General features: G+C 30.5%; 1 protein-coding gene across 1 annotated transcript; it reads left to right on the forward strand.

Moving 5' to 3' along the window:
• Positions 1-11,322: 11,322 nt before the first annotated feature.
• On the forward strand, positions 11,323-13,023 carry LOC129945210 (uncharacterized). The gene has a single exon (XM_056054870.1). The coding sequence runs from the start codon at positions 11,323-11,325 to the stop codon at positions 13,021-13,023; it is 1,701 nt and encodes a 566-aa protein (XP_055910845.1).
• The last annotated feature ends 470 nt before the right edge of the window (positions 13,024-13,493 follow it).

Below are 13,493 nucleotides of genomic sequence, written 5' to 3' on the forward strand. Positions count from 1 at the left end.
AACTTCTCTACCATCGTAATATCATGTTTGATTAAAATCTCGAGTTCGAAATTTTGCACGAATGCAAAACTTGGCATATAGTTCCTATGTGTCGCAAGTAAAAAGGGAGAAAATTTTGGTTTACCCTAAATATCTCACCAACCAAACACACTAAAGACTTGAATTGAATTGTGCATAATATATTGTAACGTGATACCAAACAAATATATTTAAAAAAAATCCAATCAACGGTTTTTATATGAATAAAAAAACTGAAGAAAAAAGTGTTTACGAATAAAAAATTATTTTATCTCCAAAATAATTCTGTGCAACGAAAAAATTTAAAAAATAAAAACCAAAAAATCAAAAAAAAAAACATTACTTAAAGTTGGTAAAAATTGAATTTTCACTCGAATAACTTTTCAAAACCTTGAGATTATGGCTTCCAAATCATTTTATAAGAAATATTGTTTTCAACATTCGGAAAAACTTTGAATTAATAAAAGTTGGTAAAAATTGATTTTCGACTCAAATAATTTTTAAAAATTTGAGACATTGTTTTAACTACTTTAATTTTTTTTTAAATATTGTTGTCAATATTCAGTAAAATTTGCAGAAAAATATTTTACAAAAGTAGGTTCAAATTTATTTTCGATTTAAATGTCTTTTCAAAACTTTGAGATTTAAGCTTACATCTAATTTTATCTTATGAGAAATATTGTTTTGAACATTGAATTTTGAGAAAAATCGAATTAATAGTTTTTTGCAAAAATAAAAATCGAAACAAAAATTTGTAAAAAACGATTTTCTACTTCAATATCTTTTTAAAACTTCGAGATATTGGCTTCAAACTAATTGTATCTTGTAGAAAAAAATATTGCTACTTAAATTGGTAAGAATTTGTTTTCGACTAAAAACTGGTAATTTTTAAATTTTTTAGAATAATTCAAATGGCAACTTTTTTAACCCCCATCTCAAATTTGCCGTTCGGATTCCGCTTAAAAACTGTAGGTCCCTTTCATCCCTGACAAGAGTACCCGCACACAGGAATGGTTGAGAGTTGTCAGTCACTAAGCCCTAGTTCTCAAACGAACTGTTGCGCCACCCAATTTATTTATTTTAACTAACACATGCACTTATGATGAGCCTATGATCGTAGTTTGACGCTTGCTATAAGCTAACTACTTTCTAAAAATTGTAAAAACAAAATACTGAAAACAGTTATTGGATAACCTTGTAGATGATTTTCAAGGAGTATAGTGATGACGTTTAAGTGTCACTCAGAGGCACTATGTTTAACCTAATAATAATTTGTATTTGAAACATAAATATGACATCATAGGCCTACCAAAAGAGCTCTTATCGAGCTCCTCTGAATCTTCATCTTCTCTCTTGAATCATTTGTTGCGTTATTTATTCCATAACTCATAACACTCTTTTACTTTAATAACATTTTTTCGTTTTCGTTTTCATCTTCAACTTCAACCTCAAACCTCATCATCTGTCTAAAAAGTTAATTTCTCATAAAATTTCCAACTCATTTTTCCACTGATTATCGCATTAATATTTTTTTTAAATTTTTTTATTTTCTAATTCCCTACCTGACCTGCCATCACAATCAACAGCAACGGTGCCTTACTTAGTGTAGACCCTTGCGTCGTCTAGTTTTCATCTTCTTGAACTTGTTGCATTTCATAATTCTACAATTATTATTATTGTAACGAAAGATTAAGCTTCGAGACGTGGGGGTAGTAGTAACAAGTTACAACTTATAAGCCATTATCCACCTTCTTCCTATTCGTTATATAAGAATGGTATAGAAGCTAGGTAAGGTATAAGTGTGCAACTTGAAATCTTTCTCGTAGTGTTCTCAGTTCTGAACTCAACTTACTGATGCCATGCCAACTAACATTTTCATTAAAAAATCCGAAAAATAAGAAGAAAAAGAAAACGTTCATCTCTAAATTATTTGCGCTTCCTATTTCTCTACAATGACGGAGGTGAAGGTGGCAGGAAGGAAGGGATGTTTCTGATAAAAACCACTATTTTAAACCACCCACTCATCTTCTCAGGTTTTTTTTTTTGTCTGCAATATGCCCGCCTTGATTCTCTTGTTACCTTTATTCGCGCAATAATTTTCACCAAAGAAGCTGGGAAATGTTCAGACTTTTGCGGTATGTCGTGTCGGTGTGTCGAAGAGGTTCTCGAAGGATCGCGGTAGGGAGCATAGCTAGGGTGTTATGGTAGCTTTTTACAAGCGTTCCTAAGCGGATTTACATTTTTATTACCATGGAAATGTTTCATCACAGTCAACGCCGCCGCCGCGTATATAGTAGCGCAGAGCTCGAATAGAGTTACATCTTCTTACGTTTATACGTTTGAGCATTCATAAAGTAAGTTGGCGTAAGTAGATTGTAGACCAAAGAGCAAAATGTTGGAACTGGTGTAGTGTAACGGTTGGGATAAGGAATATTATAACCGTATAACCGCACAGTCAGAGTCAGAGAGCGTTGGTGGTGGTGTGGTGGATGGTGTGGTATAATAGTGGCACAATTGATGCTGGTGGAATAATTTTAATGCCCGTGTAGTTTTAATGAAGTTATGAGCTCGCTTAGGTACGGTATGAATAGTATAAGTCGCCCAGATGTGGGTGCAAGAGTTGAGAATCTTTTATCTTCCTAAGGTGGCTTTGAAAGATAAAGTCAAAATGAATAGAGGGGTTTTATATACGTTGGGCGATTGGGATATAAGTCAAGTGGGCGGACGGTATGGAGGGCATATAGGATCGTTGGACAATTTTACACCGATGTACTTTACAGTTAATATCTTGGAGGTTCTAAAAATGACTATGAAATGGTAAATGTTTGCTATTACGCACTCTTTTGTAAGTTGTTCACTTGTGTTTTAAGTTTTTTAAGAGATCAAATTTATTAGCGATTTGTAAAGGTAAGGTTTCAACATTATCTATTTATAGGTTAAAATAAAATGATAATACCTAAAGAGTCAGGGTTTTTATATTTTGATTTGTTGTTACTAACAATTGACAAGATTTACTTGTATCAGTTTACAATCTTTTGAAACTTGAAAAGCAAGATTTCTGAACCACTTACAAAAAAGGTAAAATTGATTATACTTGTTATTTGTATTTTGCGTTTCTTGGACTCTAAAGTTATATGTTAAAAAGTAAATTAGGTGGCGTACCAGAACGTTGAGAACCAGGGCCTAGTGACTTACAATTCTCAAATATTCCTGTGTGCGAGTAATTGCAGGGAAAGAAGCGACCTTCAGCTTATATGCCGAATACGAACGGCTTATTTGAGAAAGCACTTTTTCATGACAAGAGTTACTCTTGGAGAATTTGTCAATTCCTCGCAAGAGGCAGTGCCCGTGAAAAACTTTAGATAGCACAGGCAGGGATTGAACCCAAGACCTCTCGCATGACAGTCCAACGCAGTAACCATCACGGGTACTTCAAGAGGCTACCGTACCTAAAGACGCATATTTAAATATTTTTAATTTTAGATTGTTTTTTTTTTGTTAAGTTATCAACTACCTAAAGCATGCGTTTTAGGAAAGCACAGCAGCATCTAACTGATGCTGATTTGTTTTGTTGACCTAGGATCATGGTTGACTTCATTCAACGTAAACTAAGCCAACAATATTTAGATTTTTTTAACAAACTTCGCTGCTGCACTTTTTGTATCCAAAACAACAAAAAAAATGCAGGATATAGATCATAAACAGAAATCCTCAGGAACTTCTTTAATAATGACTAAACGATTCTTTTCATAACAATCACTACTTCAGTGTCGTTTTCATTGGCTCTCATAACGTGCTGATCCGTCATGCACCTTTATGAAAGAATTTGTTGCAATTTAATTACATCTTAAGTATTCCTGAGCACCTTATTCAATTTATTAAACAAATTTTGAATAAAGGTTTGATTTTGATGTTAAAAAGAAAATATGTCTTGTTTTTTGAAAATTAAATTCATTTTTTTGGAAAATTCAACATTAAATCAATAATTAAGTTTTTGTCGACGTATTCAGAATAAATCAATGTTTGTGCATCTTTGGTACCATTTGACTGTCTTGTAATAAAACTATAAATTCTATAGGATCAAATAATTTTGAAGTCGATAATTTTGTTTTCAAGATTTTCGGGTGGAGAATCACTTTCTACGTGGTTAAAAATGTTGGATTTGTAAGAAATTTCGAACTCGAGATTTTAACCAAACATGACATTACTATGGTAGAGAAGTCGAAAAAAGTGGTCAAATAGACCATTTAAGCATACAAAATAAACTGACTTAGATCAATTGTATATAAAACCAATAGTCAAATTATTATTATAAATGCATTTATAATGTTATTCGCAATCCATTAAACAATCATTAACATCTGCATTTCTGCAATCAATGAAAATGATAAAAAATCAAATCGCTTTAGAAGCGAAACTATAGTTTGGAGAAATATTTCATATTTAAATGTTAGAAAAAAAAAACAGAAATATGTTGATCGAAAAATATTCTTTGTGTTCGTCGTCATTATTTGTTTTGATTTAGTTTACTTGCAAAGTACGTGTGGCCCAACTGAGCTTAATAAAAGAGTTCCTCAAACAGTGTTTCTCATTCCTTACAAAGATTAAGTTCACCACAATTCTAGACAATACTTCGTTTGCATATCTTCTCTATGCATATGATCAAGTAAAAACACTGTCAAAATATTACTAGAACATTTCCATAAGACAGGACAAGAACAGACAGTCTAACAGCTTGTACAAAACAAAATAAAAATAGGCTGTGATGCGACCCACACTGATAACTTCCCATCCCGTCTGTCGATTAATCTTGCTTGGAAGTTTAAAGTTTTTAGTGTTTTATTAAAAAAGTTGTCAGTCGAATTATTATTAAAAATTTTAAAATTACCAACAATATAATGAAATAGTTTGATTTCAAAATCAATTTTTGTAAACGAGATTTTTTGTCGTTAACCAATTTTTACCAATTTTTTCGTAGCATTTCTTAAAAGATTTTTTTTTCTTATACAAACAAATAAAAATTGGATGGATTAAATTAATTTGAATTCAATATCTTCTATTGTTCACAAGATATTGAGAACCGAAAATCAATTTTTACCAAAATTGCGTACTATTTTTTGTATATTTTAGTTTGTAATGAAAAACGGACTGAAAATAATTTAAAAAAATATTTTAAATGAGATAAAACTAGTTTGAATAAATTATTTTCGATTTTTGATAAGATATTTGAGTCGAAAATCAATTTTTACCAACTTTTAGTAATTTTTTGTTTAGGTTTTTTATTGTTTATAAAAAAAGTCAATTCGATTTTTCTCAAAATCTCAACAGATGTCAAAAACATTATTCTTCGTTGCATAATATTATAAGTAATCATTTTTTTTTCGTAAAATTAATCGAGATGACAATTGTTTATTTTTCATTTTTTTTAAATTTATAAAAAAAGCAGTTAATGGTATTTTTTCAAAAAAATACTTATTTGGTATCACTAAACAATATAGAATTTTAAAATCTAATTCAAGTCTTTAGCGTCATTGGTTCCTCAAATATGGAGGGATAACCAAAATGTTCACTTTTTTTTTTTAAATTGATATGGTAAAAAAAACAAACACTTAAAGTTTTCTGCATTATTATCTTTATAACAAAATTTATTTGAAGTGGATATCTCTATTGGTTCTTGAGCTATGGACTACGAAAAAGATTTCGAACGTACGTACACACGTAGTCCCAAACATCTCTCTAAAAATCTTTTATTTTTACTCTAGGGACCTTTAACCGTCGATAAATGTCAAAGTTTTAAAATTGACAAATCGAACCGATTACAATATGTATACAAGATGTAAAATAAGATATAATTTTATTATTTTACTTTTTTGTATAAACTTAAAATTAATATTTACAATGGTTTTAATAAAGAATGTTAGTTTAATTATAGTAAAATGAAAAAATAGTGACATTCAATTCACAAAGATATTAAAATAGTGTTGAATGCCACTTCAATTAATATACTTAATTAAAATGAATGGTAGGGGTGACCTTTAACATTAAAGTTCAGAAAAGTTTTAGTCGAACCCTTTTGAGAATACACAGAAAAAATAGATGTTATTAAATTACAATAATTAAAATAAAATTACTTTTTTACACAAATCAAATACATTTCATAGAGTAAATAAAGAACACATCATGAAACTAAACCAGAGTACCATAAACAATTAATTCCAAGTTTGAATAATCAAAATCTTAAACCTTTAGTTTTAAATGACTTGCAAACATACCAGGAGCTGTAATTGTTCTTAAAGAAAGTGGAAGCTTGTAACCGAAACGATAGAATAGAATACAAATTTTGAAGCGCAGTTGTACGGAATGTGGGTATGGTTAAGATGTTCGAAGAGTTCCCACGTAAACTTTAAACTGAAACTAAAAGGAAATTACGATTACCAGACTTCATAAAAAAGGATTTGAGCATTTTAAAACAATATAAATGACGCACTGGAAGAATTTTCAGGTCACAAAGAAGAGGAAAACTCGGATATCTACTTGGTTTATGGCAAATTTTTCTAATAACATATTTTTTCAAAACTTACAGAGGCTGAATTTTGTTGAAGTAGATACCATCCCATCAAACAATTCCATATTGTAGCTTAGAATGGAAAATGCCATAGTAAATGGTTTTTAAAAGCTCAGTTGAAACTAAATTTAGCAAATAGTAAAAGTGCCTCATTGTAAACTTAAAGTACTTTCCCAAGTTATCCGTGTGAATTGAGAGTTTTATTTTGGAATTAATTATAAGGCCAAAGTATTTAAAATCATTCACTTTTTGTATTGGAAAACAATTGGACGCACAGTTTTGGTTAGTATAAATTAAATAAGTCTTGGTCACGGTTAAAAAGTTAAGGTTAGAAAGCTTGAACTTTTGACATTCTGGGGCATGCTACTGAAAATAAACTTCAAATTTTTTTGAAGGATGATAAGCTGAACAACATTAGCTTCGTTTTCGAACTAATAACTAAATTATGTACCGAAAACCATATTTTCAAAAATTCAAGGTCCCAATTTATATCTGAGACCAAATCCAATCGACTATAAGTGCCATAAGAAAAAGCAACATCGTCCGCAAACGCAAACATACATATTATATTCGCTTCTGATCTCATCCAACTTCACGCTCTGACACCTATTTTCAAGATAAGATCCAAACGACTTTACCATGCAACCACGGAATCCAGCTTTTACTTATTTTCGCAGTAAGATTTTATTGTTAACCATATCAAAAGCCTTTGTTATATGAATAAATAAACCAACTGTGCACCTTTTTGATCTAAATTGAACATTATTTGGTCACAAAAATGTAATATCGCTTCTACAGTTGATTTTCTCTGATGAAACCCAAATTGGACAGGATTAAAAAAATTTGTTTTGTTCAAAAAGCTAACCATCCTTGTTCATATAACTTTTCAAAAATCTTACTAAAGACGGGAAGAAGAGATATAGGTCTATAGTTGCACCTATTACTGGCCGAACCTTCTGTAACTTCCCATAGGAAGTTATTGTAATGGGTCCGATTTGTCAAATTGAAAATTTTGACATTTCTCGACGTTTCAAGGTCCCTAGAGTCGAAATAAAAGATTTTTAGAAAGATGCCTGTGCGTGCGTGTGTACGTACGTTCGTACGTCCGTACGTCCGTACGTTCGCGACATTTTTTTCGTCTTCCATAGCTCAAGAACCAGAAGAGATATCGATTTCAAATAAGTTTTGTTATACAGATAATAAGGCAGAAAGATGCAGAAAGGGCTCTCAAGAAAATTGCGTGGGTGGTTTTATTACAATAGCAGTTTAAAAAAAGGTGAACATTTTGGTTAACCCTAAATATCTTACGAACCAAAAACGCTAGAGACTTGAATTAAATTTTATATAATATACTGTAACGTAATCTCAAAGAAGTATATTTTTTGAAAAAAATCTATCTAACGGTTTATTTTATAAATCAAAAAAACTGAAAAAAAATGTGTCACCTCAAAAATTGAATGACTAAAATATGATTTTATCTCCAAAACAATTTTGAGTAGCGAAGAATAATGTTTTTAAAATCTGATGAAATTTTGAGAAAAATCGAATTGACAGTTTTTTTTATAAAAATTAAAAATCTAAAAAAAACATTACTCAAAGTTCGTAAAAATTGAATAGCGATTCAAATATCTTTTCAAAAACTTGAAAGTAAGACTTCAAACTTATTTTATCTTATAAGAAATATTATTTTCAACATTCTGAAAGATGTTGAGAAAAATCGAATTGACAGTTTCTTTACAAAAAATAAAAACCTTAAAAAACATTTATAAAAGTTGGTAAAAATTGATTTTCGACTCAAATATATTTTCAAAAATTGTAGATATTGGCTTTTAACTACTTTTATCTTTCAAAAAATATTGTTGTTAACATTTAGTAAAATTTTGAAAAAATCCAATTGATAGCTTGTGAACAAAAAATTAAAAACCTTAAAAAAAAATTTAACAAAAGTTGGAAAAAATTAATTTTCGACTCAAATATCTTTTCAAAACTTTAAAATACTGGCTTCAAACAAATTTTGTCTTTTAAGAAATATTGTTTTCAACATTCGATAGAATTTTGAAGAAAATCGAATTGACAGTTTTTTTTACAAAAAATAAAACTCTAAAAAAACAATACTAAAACTTGGTAAAAATTAACTTTCGACTCAAATATCTTTTCAAAAATTAAAAATAGTGGCTTCAAACTTATTTTATTTTTCGGAAAAAATTGTTTTCGATATTCAGTGATTTTTAAAAAATAAAATCTACAAAAAATAGTACGCAAATTTGGTAAAATTGATACGAGTACATATAGACAAATTTTTAAGCAAGACAAATCGACAGACGGGATGGGAAGTTATCAGTGTGGGTCGCATCCCAGCCTCTTTTTTAAAAAGATTTTACTTTTTATGAAAAAATGGACTGTTGGATTTTTACATAAAAATTACTTAATATTGAAAAAAATATTTTCTGTGAAATAAAATAAGTTAGAAGCCAATATTTTTAATTTTAAAAAGAGAAATAATTTTTTAGGTTTTTATTTTTTGTTAAAAAACTTTCAATTTTATTAAAAAAAAAATTAAAACAATATTTCTCATAAGATAAAATTAGATTTATGCCAAAATCTCAAAGTTTTAAAAAGATATTTGAGTCGAAAATAAATTTTTAACATCTTTTATTAATTTTTTTTTAAGTTTTTATTTTTTTTAAAAAAACTGTCAATTCGATTTTTTTTCAAAATTTTATCAAATGTTAAGTTCGAAGCCTAAATTTTAAGTTTTTGAAAAGATATTTGAATCGATATTCATTTGTTACCAACTTTGAGTAATGTTTTTTTAGATTTTTATTTTTTATAAAAAAAAACTGTCAATTCGATTTTTCTCAAAATTTCATCAGATTTTAAAAACATTATTCTTCGTTGCTCAAAATTGTTTTGGAGATAAAATCATATTTTAGTCATTAAATTTTGGAGGTGACAAATTTTTTTTTCAGTTTTTTTGATTTATAGAAAAAATCGTTAGATAGATTTTTTTCAAAAACTATATTTCTTTGAGATTACGTTACAGTTCATTATATAAAATTTAATTCAAGTCTCTAGCGGTTTTGGTTCGTAAGATATTTAGGGTTAACCAAAATTTGCACCTTTTTTTCAAACTGCTATGGTAAAAAAACCACACGCGCAATTTTCTTGAGAGCCCTTTCTGTATCTTTCTGCCTTATTATCTGTATAACAACATTTAATTCAAGTTGATATCTTTTTTGGTTCTTGAGCTATGGAGGACGAAAAAAACGTCGCGAACGTACGGACGTACGGACGTACGGACATACGGACGTACGAACGTACGTACACACACACGCACAGACTAAAAATCTTTTATTTCCATTCTAGGGACCATGAAACGTCGAGAAATGTCAAAATTTTCAATTTGAAACATCGGACCCATTACAATAACTTCCTATGGGAAGTTAGAAAAAGACGTTCCAACGATTTTCAAATAAAAATTTAAAAAATTATTCTTTGTAGAGATTTCAAATGGAATTTAAATTTTTGAAATCAACCTTTTTTTGTATGATTTTGTTTAATATTTGAGGAGCCAAATGTTTCAAAAATATCTTATAAATTGTTCTACAGTTAATACTAATTTTGTAGTTATGCTGTGACATTGTGTAATATTTAATTTAATTTCTGTATTTCTTGATAGAAATATTTTTCAATTATATCCTTCCTTCAAAATTTAAATTTCTTCATACAAAAATGTAGTTTTACTAAAATTTGTTTGACTATATGTGTTACAACCTAATGATATCTTTGGAATGTTTGAAAAAGTGTCTCATCATTTTTTCTTAAAAAGTCACTATATTTTACGAATAATTAATTGGTACAAAATCTCAGGAATTTTATAATAAGTTCTCCTTCAAAGTTCAGATTTCATTGAAATAAGGACATTTTGTATCCTGGACTATGATTTTAGTTGTTGCCTCCCATTACTAATTTATAACCATTATTTCATTACTCACACCTTTTTAAGGTTTATCAATGTTTCAAAACAAACAAAAAAGTGTCTATTTATAACACTCGTGGAATTTCAAATCAGATTCAAGAAAATTACATTTAAATACAAAAAATTGATAGATGACTATGATGACAAATGCAGGAAATAGATACAATGGCAATCGAAAGTATGAGCTACATACATAAAATTAAGAATGTTTGTTTGGATTTAATTTCTCACAATGCGACAATTTTGATATCAAATTATATTTTCTTTCGAACAAAACAACAAAAAAAACTTTTCTTTACCTCATGTTCATTTTATATGTAGATTTCAAATTTAGTAATTTTAAAAAGAATGCTGAATGAAATTGTGAAGTTACATACAATCAATTGTTGCAAACTTTTGATGGTGAATGTTTGGGTGTAGGGCAGTTGTTCCTCATATCTCGTCAATAAAAAATTATATACACAAACAAATATCCATTTAATGACGCACCATTTGTGGCTGTCATTGCCATTAAATAGAGTATTTAAGTACAAAGGATAAATTTTATAGTCGTTTCTGACTTAGATAAATTGTATGTGAAACCAATCGTCCAATTATTGTTATTAATGCAACCAAATGTTATTCGTAATCCTTTGAACTTTTGCAATTAATCAAAAAAAGGTTTGAAAATCAAATCGCTTAGTAAGCGAAACAATAGTTTCGAAAAAGATTTCATATTGGAGAGTTATACAAAAACAAAAAAACCATGATCCAACAAAAAATGTGTTTCGAGTTAATTCTAATCATTTATGTGGATTTAGTTTACTCTGAAAATACGGGCGGCGGTCTTAATGAACTCATTGAAAAAGTTTACGATGAAAGTAAATCAGGTACCGTGTATTTCGTGCAATTTGACCAAGATTTCTTAAGTGAATTTGTGACAACCCATCCGCAAACGCCTGTGTCGATTATACAAGACTTTGATGTTAGTTCATGGACAAATATCACTTCACCCGCCATCTTGGTGGTACAGGCGGGTCTTGAAGTACCAGTTTTCCAAGATAATCAAATCCTGACCAAATTGATAGCCAAAATTAAAGTCAGGAAATTTGTCATTATTGCGGCCGAAAATCTCGAAGTCCTCAAACAGAATTTCGCATTCTTTACGAAGAATAAGTTCACTAGAATTCTTGGAATCACTGATGACAACACTTCATATGCATATCTTCCCTTTGACGATGATCGAGTTAAAAAACTGTCAAAAGGTGGAATTCTACCGAATCCCTTGAAAAACTTGAATGGATTCACTTTTCGGACAATTATACAGAAGGATATTCCTAGAACTTTTCCATACACCGATAAGCAAGGAAAACAAAAAGTCGGTGGATGCTTTGGACAGCTTTTTGCAGCCTTCCTTCGACACCATAACGCAACTTACAAAGTCATTTTCATCAACAACTCAACACAATTGAACATCCCGGCTGTGAAAAAAGCCACAGCAGATGATCAAATCGATATCAGTTTTAATGCACATCCACAATCCTCTCTTGACTGGAGTTATCCTGTGAAGGTTGTCGGATGGGTGATAATGGTTCCGATCAATGGCTATGTCAATCCACATGAGTACTTCAAGAAACCATTCACCCCAACTGCCTGGCTATGTATTGGATTGGCCTTGGTCTACATAACATTGATGCGAGTCGCTTTGAATAAATTGACTCAGAGGCCTTTAGAGATCTGGCCAAGCTTTAGTCAGATTTTTCTAACGATGTTAATGTTACCCACAGAGAGAGCCACTACACTACCCCAGCGATTGTATCTTCAGGTGTTCCTGTTTTCCTTCATAATTTGCAATATTTATGTGATCTTCTTTACGTCATTCTTAACAGCCTTCATACCTATCAAGCAATTCGACACCCTGGAAGACTTGCTCAAGAATAATTTTCCGATCTTAGTTTCGGTTTTGGACTGGAGACACTTATCGAGACCTGGCAACTATCCCATAGGAATCAGGGACTTGCATGTTCCCGTTGATCACACCACCTACTACAAGGAGCTTCTTTCGATGAAAAATACCAGCTACGCTTATACCCTTGGTCGTGATCGAAGAGATTTTCTTGTTAACATGCAGGCTTCACTGGCGAAACCTTTGTTCCGTAAGGCCCGCCAAACTATGAACTTCTACCTGGTTGGCTATATTTTGCCATTTCATTCACCATTTAAGGACATTTTAAACGATTTCGTAATAAGAGTGAAGGAAACGGGTCTGATGTTGAAATGGGATGATGATGTATTGCGCCAAGCTCCTTTGGCAGGATTTGATATGAATATCGATCGCAGTAATTTCAACGAGAAGCCGATGAATGTTCCATTGAATTTAAGGCACTTTCAATTCGCATGGATTTGTGTTGGGACTGGATGGATTGCTGCAATTTTGGTATTTTTGGTAGAATACTTTTGGAGTCTTAGTTTTGGATCTTAAATTCTTATTATGATAAGCTGCACTTAAATTTGGTAAGGCCGTTCTGAAGCCTTGTCACGAATAACTTGACCTTGAAGTTTATATTTCTATGCACTTTTTTAGATGTGATCAAATATCAATTTGAATAAAATATTCACAACTGTTTTATAAACATTCAAATCAAATTGTTTAAAGCAAAGTTTAAATAAATCATCATTTGTAAAGTGGAATTCTGGCAACGTTAAGAAAACGAGTTTAGTGGAAAAGTTCTTTGAGGCATTAATTTGTAGGTTTATCTGGGTACTGCTGTTAACTCTACAAATGACATCAGCGATGAGATCAAACGTAGAATTACCCTTGCTAGTTGCTGTTTATTTGGCCTAAGCAAGCAGTTTAGAAATAAGGCCCTTTCTTTCTGTATGGTGCAGAAACATGGAATCTCTTCCAGGCGGATGAAGAATGTCTTGGTAACTTCGTGAGGAAGGTTTGCC

This window comes from Eupeodes corollae, chromosome 2 (genome assembly GCF_945859685.1).
Source record: "Eupeodes corollae chromosome 2, idEupCoro1.1, whole genome shotgun sequence".
In the NCBI taxonomy this organism is placed as follows: domain Eukaryota; kingdom Metazoa; phylum Arthropoda; class Insecta; order Diptera; family Syrphidae; genus Eupeodes; species Eupeodes corollae.